This window comes from Vidua chalybeata, chromosome 4 (genome assembly GCF_026979565.1).
Source record: "Vidua chalybeata isolate OUT-0048 chromosome 4, bVidCha1 merged haplotype, whole genome shotgun sequence".
Taxonomy (NCBI): Eukaryota; Metazoa; Chordata; class Aves; order Passeriformes; family Viduidae; genus Vidua; species Vidua chalybeata.
Genome location: NC_071533.1, coordinates 39,302,110 through 39,323,236, shown reverse-complemented (window position 1 = coordinate 39,323,236; position 21,127 = coordinate 39,302,110). Strand labels below are relative to the sequence as shown.

The 21,127-nt window shown below is 39.1% G+C and overlaps 1 protein-coding gene across 14 annotated transcripts in view; it reads left to right on the top strand.

Moving 5' to 3' along the window:
• Window positions 1-21,127, top strand: part of STOX2 (storkhead box 2) — a 40,648-nt gene that overhangs the window by 4,800 nt on the left and 14,721 nt on the right. For 7 of the 14 annotated variants that reach the window (XR_008430511.1, XR_008430508.1, XR_008430512.1 and 4 more), the window contains exons 2-5: window positions 4,951-5,022; window positions 5,346-5,479; window positions 11,855-12,007; window positions 18,703-20,968. Coding sequence is in view for 11 of the 14 variants with exons in the window: in XM_053940679.1 (XP_053796654.1) it covers window positions 5,407-5,479; window positions 11,855-12,007; window positions 18,703-20,968 (2,492 nt within the window). In the remaining 3 variants the exon portion in view is untranslated. Of the gene's footprint in view, window positions 1-952; window positions 1,034-1,517; window positions 1,537-3,708; window positions 3,778-4,950; window positions 5,023-5,345; window positions 5,480-11,854; window positions 12,008-18,702; window positions 20,969-21,127 lie in introns of those variants that run through there. The other 7 variants (XM_053940675.1, XM_053940676.1, XM_053940686.1 and 4 more) reach the window with 7 other exon arrangements.

Here is a 21,127-nt window from a genome sequence, read left to right as displayed (position 1 = left end):
CTTTTAATGGTTACAGCAGTCAATATAAATGAGAGAGAGTGCACTATGTCTTCGAGCCGTGTTGCTAATTATCTCTTCACCTTTCAAGAATTTTTTCTGCTGACTAGATTCTTGCTGAATGTTTGCTGCAGCATCTCCAGCCACACTGCATGTGTACTGGCTAAACTGAAGAGGATAGTGAACAACATGTTGTTAAGACCTTCAACAGCCGTGTTTTGTGCTTTCAGCAATGTTTGGAAAGGAGTATTTTTATCTGTGTTTTTAAAATTTCTATAAGAAAACATCTAGGTTTATCTTTGTTTGTTGGGTTTTGTTTCTTTTGTTTCTCATTTGCTTACTCTTGCCAAACCTCCTCTAGTGTCAGATTTTTTAAATGCTTCTATCTTTCCTTGCATTTGCTGTTTGCTGCCAGAGAACAGGCAGGCTTTGTTTTTGAGGGGGTGGGGTGTTGGTGTGGTTGATTACAATATAGCATTAACATGAGTCAAATTAATTTGATAGTAGCAGATTTCTATGAAAAAGCCCCAAACCCTCCTCCCTTCTCATTTTGTCCTAGCGACAAAATATGTTACAGAATTCTTCTGTGTGGATTAAAATATCACATACTTTCCAGTGAGCTATAATTTAAAGAAGCCTCATTTAGTAGTTGAATTCTTAAAAGACACAATCATTTTACCTAGTGGGCTTTATGAAGGAGGGAGTTGTGTTAGTTGCCTTGGTTCTCCCTTTAAGACTTGAGGTTTTCATTCAAATGCTGTTTCCTGGGTGGTTGTATTAGCAAATGTCACACTGGATAATTATTCTGTCCTGCATTAGGTAACACTTAAAGCATTGTTTGTTTTTGATCTTAGGTTTTGAGATTCTTTTTTAGAATGTGGTAAGCAGAGATGCTTAGAAATGGATAACAGCTGAAAAGAATTGGATGATCAAAGATCCTTAATCATATCCACAGAGTGAGCTGTTGAAGATCATGGTCTTGGGAGTCAAACCTAGGAATATTTGCTTCAAACTCACTTGCAGTCAGCATAAAAAGGTTAACTGGAACTGCTTGCTCAGTTGTAGGATGACAGTGAGCCACCAATAAAATACGGCTGTGGGGAAAAAAGCAGGGTATTTCTACTAAAAGTAAGGACATTCCAATTTCCGATGCAGGTGGGAGGTTAGCTGGAACACTAGAATATGGTGCAGAATTCTGGTTGTTGCTTTTAAAGGAAAGTTACGTAAGTTAGAGTAAATGTAGATGAGTCCTCTAACAGGATTAAAGGGACAGGAAGTGCAGACATACAAAAGAACACTAGAAGAGGGTGATTTTTAAAAGCCTGTGGACTGAGATCTGAAGGAGGGGAGATGTGTTCTCTACTAATAAACTGGGGTGTAAGCAGCAGGAGTAAGAAAAAAAAAAAAAGAAGGATATTTAGCTCCTAGACAACATTAGCACAGAAACAGATGGGCATTACTTGTTGAGATTTTAGTGAACTTAATAACCTGATCGTGTTTCCTCTTGTGATTTCTTAAAGAACTGGGAGATTTGTTCAGGTAAGTCAAGCAGAACTTATTAGCATACTGCAAGTAAGTTGTTAGTGGAGCACTGATATGTCAACATTTCTAGTATTAAGAGATTTCCTAAAGAAATGGAAGTGTAAGTTGGTATCTTTCTGACGTTCCTTAATCTGGTTTCTTCTGAGGCCACAGGGTTCCTGGGCTGTGTTCCTAGTGTCATGTCTGGGTTGTTCCTGATTTGTGAAGTTCATTTTTGTAGAGGTGGTCATGATGACCAACACTGAAATTAGCTCAGTTGGTTGGAACATGGTTCTAATAACACTAAGGTTGCAGGTTTGGTCTCTTTATGAGCTATTTACTGGTGTTGGACTTGATGATCCTTGTGGGTCCCTTCCAACTCAGAATATTCTATGATCCTGTGGTAGATGACTATGGTCTCTGCAGCTACAATTGCTGAGCACTGATGGCTGATTTTAGCCTCTGAAATTTGGGTAACTGGTACAGGCGAGACGGACTTGCACTCTTGATAACTTTCTTGGCTTATTTTGACCATGTTCTTTTTTAAGCTTTTTTGTTTTCTCTTATGTGTTATCACATGTGTGGGTCTGTGTGTGTGTCCCCATTTTAGCATATTCCTTTCCTTCTCTTGAGTTTCCCTCTAGTGATCAGGAAAAGGCTGTGGCAAAGCAGGGGAATCCCAGGCCCTAACTTGGGAGGACTGAAGGATATATGCAAGCTAATGTAGAGTTTGACAAAGGAGTGTGTGCAAAAAAAGAAGTTTGGATTTTTACATCATCTGCTTCCTCAGTGTGTGATGAAGATTGATGTTAGGCTATACTGTATTTCGTACTGGTATATTTGGATGCACATGCATGCATGGAGTTATACAGAGAGAAGTACGTGGTGTGTTTGTACTGTGCACTCTCAATAAGGCAGCTTTTGTTTTAGTAGCAACCTCTGTCATGCTGCGGGGGAAATGTGGAATGGAGGAACAGAGTATCTGCCCTGGTTGGGGAGTGCCTGTGGTATTTTGGCTATGCCTTCCTCCTGTGAGGCCACACTGCTGAAACGTCACTGATGATGGCAGCACTGGTTTATCCATCAACTTCAGCTCTTCTAAACCTTCTAATTTATATTTTCCCTACTGCTGGTCTCTCACTTTTGCTCTCCACTATGCTTGAGGTATTGGATACTTTTTGCTGTTAATACTGCTTAAATGGCTATGTAATGGTGCTGTAAACCGATGAATTTGAGTAAAGGAATGCCCAGGTGCATGCACACAGGATGTCTGTGTATGCTTGGTGCATTCCAGGTGTCCATAGGCATCACACATACAAGAGGAATTGTCTCACTGAAAAAGCTTGTAGTCATAGTAGTCAGTTCAGAATACTTGAATTGCTCCTGAGCATATAATATGGGTTCAAGTGCTAGAGACATTTGCTAGAGAGAAAAGATATTTAGGCTGCAGTATTACCTTTAGCTTTCTTCTGCCAATGTTTTAACTTTGGTGTTAGTTGCAAGACTACTGCAGCAAGAACTTGTGCATGTCTGTGAAAACAGTGCTGCATGGATGAGCCCATTTAGCTTTGCATGACGGTTGCCAAGTACAAAAGGGGAAGAAGATTGGAACTGTTGTTTTTGCTTTCAATAAGTGCTTGTTCTAATTCACTTTTAAATTTTTCTTCATGGAGGGGTTTTGTTGCTGTAAAGTGGGTGTGTACTTAGTAGACAACTAGAGTTTCTGAAGGACAATCCTAGGGGACCCAAAATGTTGTACATGTCAAGTTGGATTCATTAGAGGTGTTGTGGCTGATGCTGTAGTTCCAGGGAAGGCAAAAATTCTGAAAAGCTGAAGGAAGATTTCCTGGAAGGAAGCTTTTCAGGGAACACAAAAAATGTTGACTGTGTGTATAGCAAGCCCCCAGCTTTTAATGCTGAGACTATGGCTACTGGTGTAACTACCAGTGTGGCAAAGCATGCTGTTAACCTTACACTTGTAAATCAATCTGCTATATGGCTTTGCTGCATAACAGCTACCACAAACCTGTAACCAAAAGTGATGTTTATTAGTATAACAAACTGTAGCTGTATAACCAAGCTATTTACTTGTCCTCTTCAAACATACAGACCTGTTTTAGGCTTGGTTGGACACTTTCATTGCCAGGGTTGTTGTAGGGCCAGGGAGGTAGTGACCTTTGTATTTCATTCAGTCCTAAGCACCTGGTGTGTTCATTTGGTGAAACACATAGGAGAACTGCCTGTTCCAGCATAGCACAGGTGAGTCCTAAAGTGCTGTGTTTCAAAATTTTATGGATTATGTGCCTTTTTTGCTTCAAACAATTTCAGAATGCATGGAATGTAGGAGCCTTTAATGAAGTGCTTTGTGGCAAAACTTCCTTTTTCCTTTTGCACCTCCATTTTGGCACAGTGGTCTGATTTTGATGATTAGGTCATGACTAGAAATAGTTCTTTTTCAGTAAAGGCAATTTTAAGTGTTTCCTTCTTTTAAAAGAAAATCTCACAACAACTAAAAATGTTCCTCTGAAACAACAGCATCTGTCTCTCATCTCATACACTATTCCTATTTCTTCTGTGTCTTCCTGATACTTTACCTTAGCATATCCTCACCAAGTAAAGGAAAACCTAGCACTGGGAATGAGATCCTGACACAGTGACCTCGTTCTGAGCATTACCTTCTTTGTCAGTGGTACCAGAAGCTGAAGCAGCTCTGCTGGCCCTCGGCACTTGGAACAGTTTGACATTTTCTGTCTGGCATGGTTTCAGGGCTGACTTTTTTTTAAGCCCAAATGGTGAATGGGATAATGAAAAATAAGCTTACAAGAACTTGTCCACTGCTTCTAATTTTTTGATTAACGGTTCACAGCAGCACAACTTTGATCTAGTGTACAGCAAAGCTGCTTGTTACATTTAAATCTGCAGCATTCTTCAGGACTGACAAAAGAGAGTAAATCTTTCTTTTTAATGAATAGACCTGAAAGTGGTAAGTGTCATGAAAAATAGTGAATAGTTAAAGAAAATACTGCTCTGTGTAAGTATCTGAATGCCCACATATGTCTGTGCATTTATGTTTCTGTGTATAGGGGGAGTTGTGCATTACAAGAAGAAGATATGTTAGGGGTGATTTTTTTTTTTTATCTTGACTAGAGGGTTAAAGCTTTAACTTGTCTGTGCAAATGCATGTAAATAGCTTTCTTGTCCACTTAATGAGAAGGCTGGCTTGTTACCCTGTACAATGCAGCTGGGCACTGTTCCAGAAGCATAGGCACTTCATTTCAAAGACAAAGAAGCCAGCACAGACACAGGGAGAAACCTGGAACATTGCGCTGTGGATTTTTTCAGAGCGATGACTCATTTCAGTTCACAAAGGATTCTGGGCAGGGTAGTGAGAAGTCAGGTTGGCTGATCCATTCCTATGACTTCACTTTGCAGAGAGCCAGGGAGAAGAGGAGTGACACTGCAGAATCCTGAGGCACTGCAGTGGAGAGGTGCTTTGCAAAGACTGTGAGTGCCTTCGGAACAGGGGGTGGTATCAGAACGTGATTTCAGCCATTCCATGGAAACAGGGCAAAGAGAGAGAGATGTTTTCAAAACACTGTGTAGGAGTTATATTTGTAGTCCCTTTTAGATTCTTCTCCACCTCCTTTGTAATTTCTTAACCATTTATTTCTCATGCTTATATGAGAATTGTGTGAAATAGTGTTCCTTTCAGTGGACCTGCATAGATAACTGCATTTTTTTCTTCAGTATGCCCCTATTTCCTGCTTTAAGAGGTGGGTGTTCAGCATATTAATGCCTAAAAGCATGTTTTGTTTTTCTTCTTTCAGGTCCTGTGGCACTGAACTATGCTGCATTCAGCCAGCTTCCACAGTGATATAAAGCCCCAATATGCACATTGTTGTTACATCACAGCTTCTCTGGATACTGTACTGGAGCATGGAACCAGACCATAGGGGTTCAGGTAAGTCCCCCTTTTTTAACATATTGTGTGCCAGGAATACAGACATGGACATTTTTTAAAAAATGCATTTGAAAAATATTGTTTGGGGAAACACATTCTAAAGCACACAATATATTAAAAAAACACAGTCCCCCCCATACCTCTTTCCCAGGATAAGCAACGCTACAGAAATCTCCTCAGCTGAATCCTCTGGGAAAGTTCCGTGCTCCAGCAGAAACTTTTTATGATCATAGTTGTAACATGTGCTGGGATATCACTTCGGATCAGGAGGCAGCTGGCCACAGGACATGAACAAAGAAAAGGAAAATTAAATCACAGGAAATACACAGGATGAATGCATGTAAGATGAGTCTGCTGACTCTGGGTAATTTAGCACCTGTTTCTGAAAGTTGGTGCCACTTGGTGAAACTGGAGATCATGATTTTAGCTGGGTCTGAATGATTAAAAAGATCAATTTACACAGTTGAAGTTAATAACTAGTGAGGAACTAGAACTCTGTTTAGGTCTGTTATATTGGTTATAGTAAGTTTGATGTGTTTTCTTCAGGCTGTGTAGTTTTGGAGTGGTCGCATTCTTGGAAGTGTTCATTATTTATTTTGGTGGGTGTGCATTTCAGAGATGCCAAAGGAACTTGCTGGTTAGTGAATGAATGTACTACTGCATTTGTTGAGCCTTTGTTTAAGCTGCTCTTAAACAGGAATAAATGGAAAAATCTTTAATGTATTTTTTGTTGTTATTATCAGTCCTCTTAATATGTGTATCTGTCCAGTAAAAACAACCTGCAGCTTTTTTCATAAAATACTCCAGGAAATGTAGCTTAAAAGGAGGGTTTAGGCTATGTCTGGAAACAGCACAAGCAACATTTCTTCTAATTGTATTTGTTTCTGATTTTGTCAGTGAAAAGTCATCTTTTCTGTGTAAGCATGCTAGTGCAGATTCAAGGTACTTCACAGTAGTCTGGTTAATACCAAAGAAATCTGTATATTCTTCCTTTTCCCTCCTTTTGTTCAGTCAAATAGGAATGTCTAACTTAAAATGGCAATTATATATCCTTGTTGTGAATTTACATCAGAATAGGTTTGCTACATCTACTTACAAAGTATTCTTTAATTAGCATAATTCAGTCAAGTTGGGATTTGGGGCAAAAAGGGGTAATTGTGGGGTAACCCAGGCCAGACATGTAACTTCTTCAGCATCTGTCCCTTCATTAAGTAAATCTGAAAATGTACTTTTCCTAGAAGAGACTTTTTACTTTCAGTATTATTGGAAAAACATTATAATATTCTAGGCCCTCCGTTGCCCATTACAAGTAGTTCTGTTAGAAAATTACCTTTCTGTAGTTCTTTCCAGGGTAAAATCATAAGCAAGTGTTGATGAGAACAGGCTGTTGGCAAGAAAATTTTTGTAGGGGGTTTCTGTTGCAACCACCACTATAATCGTGAGATGCCATGAAGTTACTGTGCTCTAGCTTGATGTTTTCTGATTAATAATGTAGCTCTGTAAGCAGCAAAAGTAGTGAAGTCAGATTTCCCTTGTCAAGTGTTTTTTGACTGGATTCTGTCCTATCTAGTGGGAGGTTGCTATGCCTGAAGCTCTGTGTAGATATAATGTGTAGCAAACACTTGTTTTAGAATCATTACTCTTGTCTAATGAGGCTCAATCTCCCTGACACATACAAATGCACAGATTGTGGTTGTGCAAGCCTCATTTTCTGTGGAAACCAGGCTAAAAATTATGTTTAAAGGTTGTCTTGAGCCATAAGAAACAAAATATTAAAAAGGTGTTGAGAATCTGAAGAAGTGAAACTGGGCTTTGACTTCCTGTACTTTACAGGATGCAGAGTGTAAATCAGAGGGTCTCCTCCCTATTTCAGAGAAATAGGGTGTATAAATTCTAATATAGTATGCTTTTGCACTGTAATTTCTTTTAATTCATTTACAATGGTTGTACTGAATTGGTTTCATTTGTAAATCAAGAGGTGATTTTTCAAGTAATCTTTATGCAAAGTTCATGAGACAAAGAGTTTGACTTCCAGGTCACTTCTTTCCAGCAGTAGAATCACTAATTAAAAGTCTGTGATGGGTATGTAGCTGATAGTTAATTGCTGATACATGGTACAGAATGTAGTCTGCCTCATTTTCTCTCAAAATGGAGTTACCCAGACTTGCAGAGAACAGACACACTAGATAAACTAGCACAGGAAAAGTTCTGGCTCATATGGGTTCAGGATGTGGGAATTTTTATTCCCAGCTCTGTTAGACCATCAATTTCTCATCTGTATGTTAAGGATAGTTATTGTTCCCAGTTTTTCGTAGTGTTTGAAAACCACTGAAGAAAAGTGCTATGTAAGAGCTAAGTGTTTATTTTATGTGCTACATTATCTTCTGTTCTAAGTAATAAAAATAATTTTTCCCCCAGGCTAGCAATACAAATCCCCAAGGCATAAATGAGTACAATTCCCATTCACTGTTTCTTATGTGCTTAGACATTCTTTAAAATTGAATGTCACTTAATACAAGAAGTCTAGAAAACTTTTTTTTTTTTTAATTATTTTGAGAGAGGTTTGGAAAGACATTGCAGAAACAGAGCTGGAACTATATATGCACGTATATTTCTTATATTTAAACAAAACATGCAGTCAGCTGGTGAAAACTGCTCTCTGAGCTCCAGTTTTCATTTAATTGGGAACACAAACATATGAAAGTTGAGGCTAGTAATTTGATTTCAAAAGAAAGCTGCTTGAGACAAGCATCAGTCAGAGCTAACAGGAGCCATATGCTAGATGTTTTATGTAAGTGATGTGGTCTTCAAAAAAATTAGGAAAAGCATATTTGCTTTTTTTTTTTTTTTTTGAGCAGATCTTTCCTAAAGAAGTCATAATAAACCTTCTGTTCAACAGCCTAATAGTATTTATGTGTGTAATTGATGTTAATGTATTATATTATCTTGTAGATCAAGATATTTGCTGTTACTGTGCATCAAAGAAGTTCGTTGACTTAACTATAACCACAAAGTTCGTGTGATTTCCCGGAGCCACAGGACAGACAAGATAAAATCTGGCAAATTAGAGCTTCCCTGAGTGAGGGGAGTTTGGCTTTCTATCACTAGGTCTGCTCAAAATATGTGCTAGCCTTTTTAAACAAGAGCTAGTAACTATCTCCAGCAGTCAGTTATGAACAACAAGCTATGGAGATCATTCTATCATGACAGGAGTGAAATAGTTTCCTTGTCATAATGAAGAGGGCTGAAGAGTATTCAGTGGAAAAGAATAAGGCTTAACTCACAATATTCCCTTACAAACCAGAAAGGCCCTCACATAAACTGGTATTTTTTAAACATCTCTATTTCATTTAAAGCCACTTAAGTTATTATTTTATGGGCAATTATAGTAATCTTTGTAGTTAATTAAATGGTTGTCAAGCTCCCAAATATTTGCAAGCAGGATGTGTGCAGCCCTGGTATGCTAACTATAACGTGCTGTGCCAGAAATTGTATTAGCATTAAGAAATCAATACTAAATGTTTCGTATTGAGGAGTTGCGTGAAGTATAGTTAATATTTCAATGGAAATTGCTGGATTGTTCCTGGTGACGAGTCCTACTGGCAGAGGGTCAAATTCAGCACAGACTGAATGTTTTCTGCTCACTAACCTAGAAAGCAATTCCATGCTGAAGGCCTACTTTAAAAGGAAGAACTGTGCAAAGTTACTAAAATCAGGCAAATTTTATTATTTCTTAGCTTGTACTTAGCCAGTTTTAAGTTAACAAGTCCTGACTGGAAGTGATCTCAGAGGTGGATTTCTGCAGGCTCTTGGCAGTCAGGGGAGAGGGATGGGCTGCTCCTGGGCATGAGCAGAGCACTTGGTTTCTGAGTTCTCGTCCAAGCATCCCTCTGGGGGCAGCTACAAGGCTGCAGAGCAAAGGTTCAGGTATAAAACTCCTTGAGTCCCTTTCCCACTTCAGGGAGCTGGTTATGGTATTATGGCCCCTTCTCTACATCCAGTATCATTCTGGTTACCTGTGAATGGATCATTCCCATGCAAGGGAAAGAAAGAGGCCTTCTTCCTGCTTTCCCATCCTGGCACCTGTGTAGGTGAGTGAGAGGCAGTGAGAGTGCATGGCTGGGAACAGGCACAGGGATACTCCTGCCAGGCTGCTTAGGTTTGAGATATTGCCAGGTCTTTGATGATACAGATAGAACAATTAAGGAGTTGCTGCCTTTTACCTGGACTCCCTTAAAGCTGCTCTATCCCAGGTAAAACCAGGACACCAGAGAGCCCATTTCAGTGCCCTGTGAACTTGGTAAGATTAAACCTCAGCTGTGGCCAATATATGCCAATCTGTCTGACACTGCACTGAACTTAATTTAGTAGTTCTCACAAGGATACCCATGACACATAACCTTTGTGTTAAAGACAGTAGTTTCTTAAATTAGTTAGCTAAATCTGTATAATTCTTACCTTAATTCTGATGCTTCTTAGATGTGAAACTAATCATTAAAGAAACTGATCCTCTATACAAAGTGTATAGTGACTGGTGATCAAAGTTGGTAAACTTATGTGTCTGGCTGATTACAAAGATTTGTCTATGAACAAGTTTAAACTGACGGCAGAACATAATTATTAGTAAATAGCAATATAATAACTATGAGGTTCTTTATCCGTTCTCAAATGATGAGGGAACAAATGGTGTTCCTCCCAAGTCATATGGAAGCATATCTCTCATGTTTTCCTGTAAGCTGTGTGTCATCTTCTTTGCCGTTGTCTGTAATGCATGTGGCAGGAACTCTTAGGTGCATTTGAGTAAAAATGTCCAGAGAATGTTATATTTTAAGGTTATAATTCTGTGATGAGCTAAGAATGAGTAGGATCTTGGGCTTCACTGTGTTAAAGGGGGAAGAATGCTGCTGTGCTGGGAAGGGAATGCAGCATTGATCTGGTCAGGCCTGATAAAGCAAAAGCAATCAGGAGATAGCATAGCACAAATGTGTTGTTTTAAATTATGCTTGTGTCTTAGGTAACACGTATCATTGCTGTAGAGCAGATTGTAGAGCTTGTGATTGAAAAATACTGCTCATAAGTCTTGCTGAGACAGCTATGCAGTTTACTACTCTCACCAATTTTTTCCCACCATAATGCCTGAGTAAATGCATGTTGATAATCAGTTTTAGAAGCTGCTGCTCTTGTTTAGTAGACCTAATAGGAATATTGGGGGGATATAGGAATAGAATTAATGGGGCAAATATTAGATCTTCTGAATTGAGAATGAAAATTTGAATTAATTTCTAGTAATTTGATTCATTATTTATTCACAAGGTGTTGCTCTGTGACAGCAGAAATAGGATGATTTTTGTGGCATTTCAAAGCCATTTAGGTAGAACTAAATCCCTGACTATTGACTGACCTGTGGCCAGAATAGGATTCATACTTAAGTGCCCTTTGTTCTGTCTGTTACTCTTTATGACTCCTTTTCCACTGGCAAGGAAAATATTTTAGCCTGTTGATTTCCTTTGAGATCACTGGGGAGCTGTTACCATTTCAAGAAGAGTTACAGAGCAGAATCAAAGTTTTATGTACTTGGATAAAGTATGTTAAAATGGGCTTGTACATGTGTAGTCATGCTAGTATTGTCAAATTGTAATTCCTCCCATAACTTTAAGATCTTTTAATGATTTTTTTTTTAACTGTAGGTTAATGAATAGTTTGTAAGGCAACATGAGAAAAGTAACAACAAACATAATATTCAGGCCATCGTGAAACCATTAAAACTTCTCTTCTAAAAATACATAGTTTGTACAAAGACATTTGACATGTAGATCCAGGAGAGGTTTATTCAGGGTATCGTTCTTAAGGTGTTTTAATGCTTTTGGGCCTCTAGAGAGTGTTCTGTGCTTTGTCAGCTGAGTTAAAATGTTATTCATTAACTTAGCAACTTCTTTTTATCTTTGTTGCTATTAATAAAAAATACTATATCAAATGGAAATAGTGGTTGATCTGTACTTTGAAAGGGGAGTGAAATTTCCCCTTTTATGTCCAGAGAAGTATTTGCAACTATTTTGTTTGTGCAGTTACCTAGTAGAATGTTAAGAGGAGGTTTTGAACCATGAGTGCTAATTTATTGGCGTTTTTCTGAGTCTGTCAATTGTACCCTTTGAGAAACTATGTCTGCATAGTGTATGTCTCCCATTTTCCAAACTTCGCTGTGTCTTAAGTTTTGAAATAAGCTGATGGATGGTTCTCCATTGTAAAGGCTTTATCCCCAGCTCAGTACAAAAACCAGAGATCTCTGAGTTTTCACCAGCTGTATCTCTACCTCTTTGTCCTATGAGCAGATTTTTAAACAAAATGCTTCATTGCACATCTTTTGTCTTTTTACAGGTGATGTATCACCCATCAGCATGTCTCCCATCACTCAGTCACAGTTTATTCCACTTGGGGAAATCCTTTGCCTGGCCATCTCAGCAATGAACTCTGCCCGAAAACAAGTCACACAAGAAGCACTAATGGAGCACCTAACCACCTGCTTCCCAGGTAACCAGTCATTAATAAATCATCGGTCAGATGAGCACATGTCTGTAAAAAGGCAGTTAAAGAAGTCTCAGTACCTTCTGGATGGGAATATTGACTAATCCTGACATTCTAACCAAAAGTAAAAGGAGACATTAGGGTTTTAATCTTGGAACTTTTTCTTTATCCTTAAACATATAGAGAAGTGAGTTGTCTTTGATAAGACCATTCAAGTGAAATGCATTTTGCAGAGCAAATTCCTGACTTTATATAAGTAATAAAAATTACCTGGAGTACTAAACAACAAAATATTGGCTTGTTTGTTTTTTTCAGACAGTATCAGAATAAGCTTGTTTGTGATTTTTCTCACAAAATAACCTTTTTTTATCATCATAGCCAAGGGAATGCAGGGCTTCTTTAGTAACTATGGAGAACAAGGCATGATGTGTCATAGCCAGAGCAAACGCATTTCACCTTGTGGATTTCAAGCTAGTGTAGCTAACTCATAAGGGTTCTGTTGGTATCATTCAACCAGTTCAAGTGTCATTGTCCAACCTCCAAAGAGTAACCTCATGGAGGTCTCTGTAGAGACCTCTATTCTAAAGACCAGGTTTCCCACACAGCTGCATGTCTTCCTTCACCTAGAGCAGGTTCTCAGTGTGTGGCCTGATGCAAGTAGTATAGTCCAGTAACAATGATGTGCCTGTTTCGGGGGGAGATTGTATTTAAAGTGAAAGGACTGTGTCAGCCTGCTTTCCAGGAGTTCTCAGATCCTTCTTGGACACAGTTCTGGCTTTTGCTTCTTGCTTGAAAAACAGCAAAAAAAAAAGGACATCTCTCTCCATGACTAAACTAAAAGTTTTGGAGAGCTATAGATATACTTGCTGTACTCACAAATGCTGGTGTACTGTTCAAAAGGTATTCTTGTCAGCATTTGATATTTATCAAATGGTACATGGAAATTGTCTTGGATTAAAGATACTGTAACAACACAAAAAGGGAATCCTGTAACAAGAATGTACTCTTGAACATGCTGCTTCTCTACTGGCTGTTTGTATCTGGAGTGGGTGAATCATGCAAAGTGCATCTTGTAGAGACATTTTTGCATTGAGGTGCTAAGGCGCTGGGCAGAGGTTTACTGAGCAAGACAGCAGAACTTTTCCATTTGTGCTTTGTATGATCCTGGGCAAGATGTCTATCTATTCTGTGTCTGAGTTTACAGTTCTCTAAAGTGGTTGAGAAACTCCTCCATTGTACCTATTTATACCTGCAAAAAGTAGCTAATTAAAAATGCCTCAGTAGGAAAACTACTGATGCATCAGTCTCATCTAGGCAGCCTAACCATAGCCATGTTTTGATGTCTGGAATTTTTTTGCTTACATTTTAGAGCAAGAGTTACTTGAAGCCTTGAAATTTACATGTGTTTTGCTATAACTAATACTGAGTTCTGAGAATTTAAAATATAATTCTCAATTGAGTGCTATGTTTGGAATAAACAATTGTCTGACATTTAATAATTGTACTTTGAAAAAATACTGCAAGCATACTTTGTAAATACTGGCTTTCTCTCCCTATTCGTAATTTTGTTTATCAGGCTGATTTTGAAAATAGTGTAAAAAATTGTAAGGGTTAGAATGTGAAGAAGGCAAGGTTCACAATTGTAATTCTCTTAATTCATTTTGATGATTTTTTCCCAAGTTATCCCAAGTTATCTTTTCTATGTATGCCATGTACTAGAAGAATTTCATAGATTGCAAGTATTTTTTCAATTATTCTATCAATATTTTTATATAAACATTGTTGCATTGTGGAAATGATAATTTATTGGTAACATCCCTTGAGTTTCCTGAGAGCATGATTATCAATTCACTTGGTGTGTTGTGCTATTCTTGTTAAACAGAGCCAAACATGAAAAAAAAAAAATAATTCAGCTGGCTGGATTATTTTGTAGACGTTGCTCAGACGAAGCCTGAGGCAAGTTAGCACATAGTCTCTTGCTGCCTTTTTTTTTTCCACTAGCCATTAACATGTGAATTTCTCAAGTCTGAGATTTAAAGAAAAAAAAAAAAAAGAGAGCCTTACTTCCCAAAATGTAGAGAAAATTATTTGGAGAAAAAAACATCCACCCTTTGTTGACCAGTTTTTCCCCTTCACTAGAGAAATGCCTTTCTCTCCCAGCCACGACATATTTAATATAGCAATCATACATGTTCTCTCAGTGTATGAGGATTATCCAAAAATTTTCTCCTTTCCAGTAAAAAGAACTTGTTGTGCTGACACTTTTCACTTTTCTGCCCAAACCCCTGTAATAAATCAGCTGTAGCTTTTTGAGTCTTTGTATTCTTTGTGGCTATTGTAAAATATCTGATGTCCTCTCATATTCTGATAGTTTATTTTTCCTAACTAGGGGTTGATTCTCTGAGGGAGAGAAGAGCATTACCACTGTAGACATGTCTGTTATTATCACATACCCTCTCCGTATCTCTTCCTGTAGCAGCACTTGTCTGCCTGTGTTGTTTGTGCTTTAATGAACAGATGCTTCACTGCATTTCATGATGAATATAAATTTCCTAGGACCCCGGATGCTATTCTCAAAAGTGCCTAAGAATAATAAACCTTTTTCCTCAGTGCAGGGTCTTACAGTTGCTGTCTAGCCCTCTAGTTTGCTGAGCCATTGTGCAGGCATAAATCTGGGCCATGGCTCTATCTGAAATAAGGTATGCTAATTATTTATAACATCACATAGCAACCACTCCACATCTTTAACTAGTATTTCATGAGCCAATCAGAGTATTTCTTTTATCCCTTGTTAAGCCTTAGCATCAGCTCAGGAGAAAATCATTTTAGCAGATTTAACACCATTAAGTACTATTTCAGATGTATTTTTCATGAATTTATTTTATCCAAAAAGTTTGTATTGATAATGCACATCTTATTTGTGGTTTTTGGTATTTGTTGTGTTTTTAAAAAAGCAAGAGGGCTGCTCCTGCATGTGCTTCCATTATTCTAACTTAGAATTAAACAATGAGATGTTTGTACAGCCCTGCTTTGTATTTTATTGACCATGGTTTAAATCCCATACATTAAATGTAAATCTTTGAAATCCAGTATAAGGAGCTAAGAATGTAACCCCTGTTCTGTGTTTCGCAACCAGACCCTCTTATCTGTATGAACCTGGATGAAGACAACACCAAACCTTAGTTTGTGCTGCCTTTAGTAAGGATATTTGTCTTTTTTTTTCCTCACCAGTTCTGTCCACATATATGTTTAAATAATTTTAAGACTCTCAAAATTTCAGTGTAGAAAATATTTGTGTATTGGCCTAGGTTACTTTTGAAGCAAGCAGTTTTCTGAAAGCTGGCAAATTCCTCTGACAATCACCTTTATAACTTCACTCTCTTTAAATATATGAATTATATGTGTAGCACTTAAAAGAAGTGTCTTACATTAACTGAGTTCACTCTAGGTCAGTGTTCTTTGTGAGTAGCAAACAAGACATAATCTTCTGTCTGGAAGCTCTGTGGATGGCCTAGTAGACTCTCTTGAGATACAGAAAATGTACATGTCTGATGATTCAGTGTCCAGACAGTTTCTGCTTTTGAATTATTAAACCACTACATAATCTTAAATAACACCACTGCTGTCATGCAATATTTTATGGGCTAGAATCTGTAAGCCACTGGGGTTTTTTCCCTTATTCCTATTTAATGGAGGAAGGGAGATCATAAGGAGACCTTTGAATACAGGGGGGTAGGTTGTGTACAGACAGTATGTGGGCTTTAAAGAGGAAACTCTTGAGAAAGCCAAGAAATCTGTATTCACTCTGTATCCCATTGCCTTTTTTTTTTAATGTCATTGCTCCTGTCTGCCATGCAGGAAAGCCTAAGCTGAGTTTGGGTCTGTTTCTGCTTTTGTAAGTACCTAAAAGAGCTTGGAATAAAACCCATAGCTACCCTTAGCTGACAGTGCTGAGCTTCCAAGATCTGCATCTGCTGTCATCCCTGCTGGCTTAGTGAACCACAGCATGGACTGTGTGCTGGGAGTCATAAAAGTGATAGGCTTCACCTCCAGAGAGAAGGCTGACACAATTAACTTTACAGCATCATTGACTGCCAGGCATGCTGATTTTTTTTCCTTGGTGTTTATCTGCACATTCTCCATTCACAGGAGTTACTCAGTGTAACTACTGTGCATCCTGTGTTTAGAGACTCACCCAACACATTGTAGCCCTTATGGTTTACTGGGTGAAAAATACATATTATTATTTTACCATGTGTTTGCAGTGCATTTTTGCCTAAACTGCTGTAAAACATCAATACATCCTTTCCAATCTCTTTCCCTAACTTTTCTCTAAGCTCCCAGGAGAAATACTTTAATCTCTTTTATTTGTGTTGTGATGTTTTTGAAACAGTATGTTAAGAAAAGTCTTTTTAGTAAAAGGTAAGTACATGCTGAAGTCTTTACTTGTAAGCTTCTGAAAAGTGCAATGGATGGGGTAGGTTGTTCATGTAGGGGAAGGAAGAGAGGTTGGCTGCTGCAGAACAGGTGCACCTGAGCTGGACCATGGTTGGACCCTGCAGTGCATGTTCAGCATGGGATGGAGAAACAAATGAGCTTGAGTTTTGTGGTCATCCATGTCTTGTCATGATGCACATCATAATGTCAAAGGGGTGGCATTGCCCAAGCAGACACAGCAGCTCCACTGCAGGAACAAAGAGTTAGGTGACCATTGGTTGTTACAGGGATTGAAATCATTCTTCATGTTTCCTGTGTGCTACCAAAAGCCCATGCAGAGGACAGCCTGCTTTGCCTCATAATCCACAGGAAGCCCACAGATTGTTTACTTAGTCCAGAGAGATTCAGAATTCTGGGCTAGGGACAAGTAATCCTTTTTTTCCCCCAGCTCTCTGGATTTTAGCTTTTCCCACCTTTTGCTGTTTCTGTCATGTTAACTTATCTAGAGGTTCTGGGGATCTTTGTTACTCTCACTCAGATTATTACAGAAATTGTGGACACCTGCATGAAAAGGGAAGAAAACACAAGCTCCTGATTCTCCATATTTTTTTCCCCAATTTTCAATTTCATTTATGCTCTCAAATTATAACGTATCTTGGCCTCTCACTTCCTGTGTCCACAGTGACCCCAATATTTCAGCCCTACGGACTGTGGATGAACCATATTAACTCTACCCAGTCAAAACCAACACATGTCCCTGCATACTTCTCCCTGGTGCCTTTTGTGTTGTAACTACTTTTGCTCATGTCCATAGTGTTCCTAACCCTTTGCTGTTTCCATTTTAAGATTTTAGTTGTGGATATGAGTAGTATGGTCATGTCTCTATCAAACAACACTCAAAGTCAGACATAAGAACGTGTTGCCTCCAACACAGTTGCAAGAAACAGGATGAGTTAAGGAATTAGTCCAAATTCTCTTTTTCTTATTGCTTTTAATGGGTGTTACTGTCACAAGGAGATCAGTGAGCTTACAGGCTTCAACCTTTGATGTGCTGGAGAAGAGTTGGTGACCAGACACTGTGTGCTCCTGGAGATACTGTGTTTGGGGCAGGTACCCCGGCTGAGATATCTCCTTTAAGTATTTTTGTAAAAAGCATATTCTTCACTGAAATGTTTTTGCATGCATTGAGATTCTATTCTTCAACCAGACTAGTACTCAGAATTAAAATGCATTTTAGTTAAACAAAATATATTGATTGAAGATAGATTTTTCCACTTACAACATGGAAGTATTTTAATTTTTTATTCAGCATAAACAAATGTTTTAAAACTAGTTTGTGAAAAAGTTCTTTTTTCCTTAGCTCTAGATGAAACTTACTCCTCTACACAACATGCAACTTAGTTTTTTAGCTAATGAAGTATTGAAGACTTGGTCAAGCACCACTGAATCCAGCAGGTGCACTGGTAATGGGAAGGATCTGGCTCACAGTGCCAAGTCTACCCCATTGATGTGGGGTAGTCATACTTGCCTCTTTTGGTATGCAATACATGCACTTAGTGTCCCTCACATCTCAAGGACAAGGAAAGACAAGGAACTCTGAGAAGCAAATTTTTGGGAGCTAAATCTGTAACTTCCAGCCTAATGGAAAAGACATTCTGGGTAAGATAGACTGTGTCATTCAGGATGTCTCTGTTTTGAAGCAGCTGATGTAGTCAAAACATATTTTAATAGGGGAGCCTATCTGTTAAATCAGGTTTGTGCTAAAGGGACAGTTTGAGGAACTGCTTGTTTTTTTCTGTGTAGTATTCTGTGGGAAAAGCAGCTTAGGCATCCAAAATAACAAATAACTACTGCTTTATATGTGACAAGTCATTATAAGAATAGTTCTGGTAAATTTGGATATAAATGCTTTTTTGGAAGAAAAATAAAAGTAGAATATTTTTCTTGACACTGATTTTCAGTGATTCCATATTGTAGCTTAAGGTCACCTGCACATTGGAAGTGACTAGAAGTTCTCTTGGGGGTTTTTTTAGCACTTTATTAATGGCCTACTATTTAATTAATAATTGATATGTCTGAAGTGTAGGAGATAAGTGGAGAAATAAACAGAGAAGAGAATGCCTAACAAAATGCTTTACTGGAGTTGTTTGTTGAGCATATTCCAGCTTGCACATTGGGATAACTAGCTTTTTGCTGGGGAGGGGGAAATCAGAGTCCTACACAGTTTTATGCACTTCCTGATATGTGTTTACTGTTATTTCTAGGAGTTCCAACACCCAGTCCAGAAATCCTTCGACATACTTTGAATATGCTTGTACGGGAGAGGAAAATATACCCAACTCCGGATGGTTATTTCATTGTAACCCCACAGACTTACTTTATAACACCATCTCTCATAAGAACTAACAGTAAATGGTACCATTTGGATGAGAGGATACCTGACAGGTCTCAATGTACCTCTCCACAACAAGGAACTATAACTCCCTCCACCTCGGGATGTGTCAGGGACCGAACACTACCCAAAAACCACTGCGACTCCTGCCACTGTTGCAGAGAAGACATGCACAGCATGCATGCATCTACCCTACAGAGGAAATCAGCAAAAGACTGTAAAGACTCATACTGTCCTCCTTCATTATGTCAGGTCCCACCTACTGAGAAAAGTAAAAGTACTGTCAATTTTTCATATAAATCAGAGACGCTCACAAAGCCTAAGGATGTAGAAAAGCAGTCTAAGAAATTTGGACTCAAATTATTCCGATTAAGTTTTAAGAAGGATAAGACCAAACAGTTGGCAAATTTCTCTGCCCAGTTTCCTCCAGAAGAGTGGCCGCTAAGGGATGAGGACACCCCTACCACTATACCTAGAGAGGTAGAAATGGAGATTATTAGGCGTATTAACCCAGACTTGACTGTGGAAAATGTCATGAGACACACTGCACTAATGAAGAAACTTGAAGAAGAAAAAGCTCAACGAAGCAAAGCAGGGTCTTCAGCTCACCACAGTGGACGAAGTAAAAAGAGCAGGAATCACAGAAAGTCTCATGGGAAATCGAGGTCGCACAGCAAGACCCGTGTGTCCAAAGGAGACCCATCAGATGGCTCTCATTTGGATATACCCGCTGAAAGGGAGTATGAGTTCTACGATCCCTTGACTCGATCCCCACGGGAAGGCTGTTTTATAATAGAACACAAGGGAGACAATTATATAATGCACAGCAATCCTAACATGATTGAATCTCACTTTCCTATGACACCAGAGTGGGATGTGTCTGGTGAACTGGCTAAAAGAAGAACTGAAATGCCTTTCCCTGAACCTTCCAGGGGAAGCTCCCATTCCAAGGTCCATCGGAGCCACAGCCATACACAGGATAGAAGATCAAGGAATGAGCGGTCCAGTAAGGCTAAAGAAAGGTCTAGATCCATGGATAACTCCAAGGGACCTCTGGGCTCAGCTACTTTAGGCACACCTGAAGATATAGGTGAAGGCTGTAGCCCAGATGACCAAACAACTAGCCAAACCTACATTGATGATGGTACCTTAAGACCATCTCAGTCGCTCAGTCATCAAAGGGCTCTGATTTCATCTGCAAGCTACAAAGAGACTTGCATCCCTGAAATAGCCGGTGGCAGTATAGAAACCCCCAGTTCTTGTAGCCTATTGGAACAAGGGAAGCCTACAGAGAATTTGCCATCATATAGTGAGCTCAACTCCTGCACAACAAAATCTGCAGTTGATGACTATTTTCAGTGCAACACATCCAGTGAAACTGTGCTTACTGCTCCATCACCCCTGGGAAAGAATAAAGAGGATCATGATACACTAACAGGGACAGATGGGCTAAAAAAAATGACTCCTACAGAAAGACAGTCTCAACATATTGCTAGGGAGCCTGGGGTGCACAAGGAGGAGTCCCCAAAGGGCCCAAGCAGTGGTTCAGTGATTGCTGGCCAAACTCCAGAGGTGATTGCTAACGGGCGGCTGGTTCAACACCATAGCACTGAATCAAGCAGCCTTGATAAAAGGAAAGAAATATTTAGCAAGGATACACTCTTTAAGCCTCTGCACAACACTCTTTCTGTGAATAGTTATCATAAGTCTAACACACCTCTGCTAAAGCCCCATCAAAAGACCCCCTCTGACACATTGCCCGGCAGATGTGAGAAACTTGAACAAGCGATGGTAACCTCAGTCACACAAGTCATGCCTGTTTCTCAGAGACAGCAAGAGACAACCGGGAACCAGGAGGCCTCCTTTGACTACTACAATGTATCTGATGATGATGACTCAGAGGAAGGAAACAACAAAAATGCTGAGGAAGAAAAGAACAGGGATGACGTTGGTACGATGCAATGGCTCCTAGAGAGAGAAAAGGAAAGGGATCTGCAGCGAAAGTTTGAAAAGAATCTTACTCTTCTCACCCCAAAGGAAACAGAAAATAGCAACAACCAGAGAGCCACCCACTCAGCCCGCCTGGACAGCATGGACAGCAGCAGCATTACTGTGGACAGCGGGTTCAACTCTCCACGGTAGGATTGTCACATTCATTGCAGCTTTACAGACTAGGAAGTTGCATTTATGGTTTTATGGGTGTGTGATATTGGTGACAGAATGTAGGGCTGTATTTAAAAATGTCACACGTTTTCAGACAGTGTTTTTTCTACAGCTCTGGAATCCTCTATTCAGAT